Source organism: Sphaeroforma arctica (assembly GCF_001186125.1).
Source record: "Sphaeroforma arctica JP610 unplaced genomic scaffold supercont1.7524, whole genome shotgun sequence".
Taxonomy (NCBI): domain Eukaryota; class Ichthyosporea; order Ichthyophonida; genus Sphaeroforma; species Sphaeroforma arctica.
Window position 1 is genome coordinate 1 of NW_014033034.1, and position 1,408 is coordinate 1,408.

The 1,408-nt window shown below is 44.2% G+C and overlaps 1 protein-coding gene across 1 annotated transcript; it reads left to right on the forward strand.

The window, feature by feature from the left end:
• Positions 1-803: 803 nt before the first annotated feature.
• SARC_16177 (hypothetical protein) lies at positions 804-1,134 on the forward strand (the record flags this gene model as incomplete). Its single annotated transcript, XM_014289713.1, has 1 exon — positions 804-1,134. A coding segment is annotated over one exon (331 nt), but the record flags the coding sequence as incomplete, so codon positions are not given.
• Between the last annotated feature and the right edge of the window lie 274 nt (positions 1,135-1,408).

The following is a 1,408-nucleotide window of genomic DNA, read 5'->3' on the forward strand; positions in this document are numbered from 1 at the left end:
GGAAGAGCCCTGTGGGTGATAGCTAAGACGTGCGGAGATGGTGAATGAAAACAGGCGCGTATGGATGTAGCCGTGTGGAGTGAGAATTTCTTTCGTTCTCTTCTGTACGTTGTTATTGGTGTGGGGAGGGCGAGTAAAGCAGTACGTGGGGTGTATTGTACACAAACAGACGTAGTCGCTGCCAATTGAACGGAAATAGAGGCCTAATAGAGGGTGTATTGTACACAAGCAGGCATAAATAGACGCTGTCAATTCGACGGAAATGGAGGCCTGATAGAGAGTGTATTGTACACAAGCAGGCGAAGACGCTGCCAATTGATCGAGACAGCTATCTCATGCAACCCCAATTCCAGATATCTTCTTATACTATATCATATAGATTAACCCAATCCTTTTATCAAACTGCCCCTCCATGTTTTGTGTGCCTGTTAAGCACAAGCAAGATATCCAGGGGCACAGTTACACATGCATATATACATAGTTTAGTAAGTTCACACTCATGGTTGTTGTTATAGACTTGTACCCCTAGCGTATCCTGTACACCTCTTCCAGCGCATATGGAACATTGTATACATTCATCCTAACGCGCACCCACATACACATGCTTGTACACTTTCTCCGGAACAAATCTTGTATGAGAGGACTCACTGGCTCACACTCAGCTGTAAATTGCACCACTTATGTACTGAATATGGACACACACATATGTGCACCTCTTCCAAGGCAAACAGGACACCGCCAAGGACTGCTACATGAATAGAAACCACACATGTACGAAGGTGTAGGTACACATATACACACCCATGCTATTTAGTACACAAAGGCACCTCTCGAATACTGCACACACCTCTTCCAGCGCAAACAGGACACCCCCAATGGGTGCACCAAAGGCCGCGGCGACACCAGCAGCAGCCCCGCAACTTACGAAGTCACGTTTCGCTCTGTCGGTTCGGAACATGCGCATGTGCGTGTTAATCCATGGTAGGGAGGTTGATTTGCCCTGTATTGGTCGCAGGTCGAAGGTGTTTAGAACGAAGGACGAGAGAGATCTGTTCAAGCGCACCTGTGAACGTGAGCCCAAAACAGGTGATCGTGGACAGCTTGCTCGCCGATTGGAAATGGTTAGTAGGACAGGTGATTGATATAATACACACACATATACAATTGAGAATTAGAAACAAATACTTACGGAAGACAGGTGATTGATATAATATACACACATATACAATTGAAAGTTTGAAACAAATACCTACGGAAGACAGGTGATTGATATAATATACACACATATACAATTGAGAGCTAGAAACAAATACCTACGGAAGACAGGTGATTGATATAATATACACACATACAATTGAGAGTTAGAAACAAATACCTACGGAAGACAGGTGATTGATATAATATACAC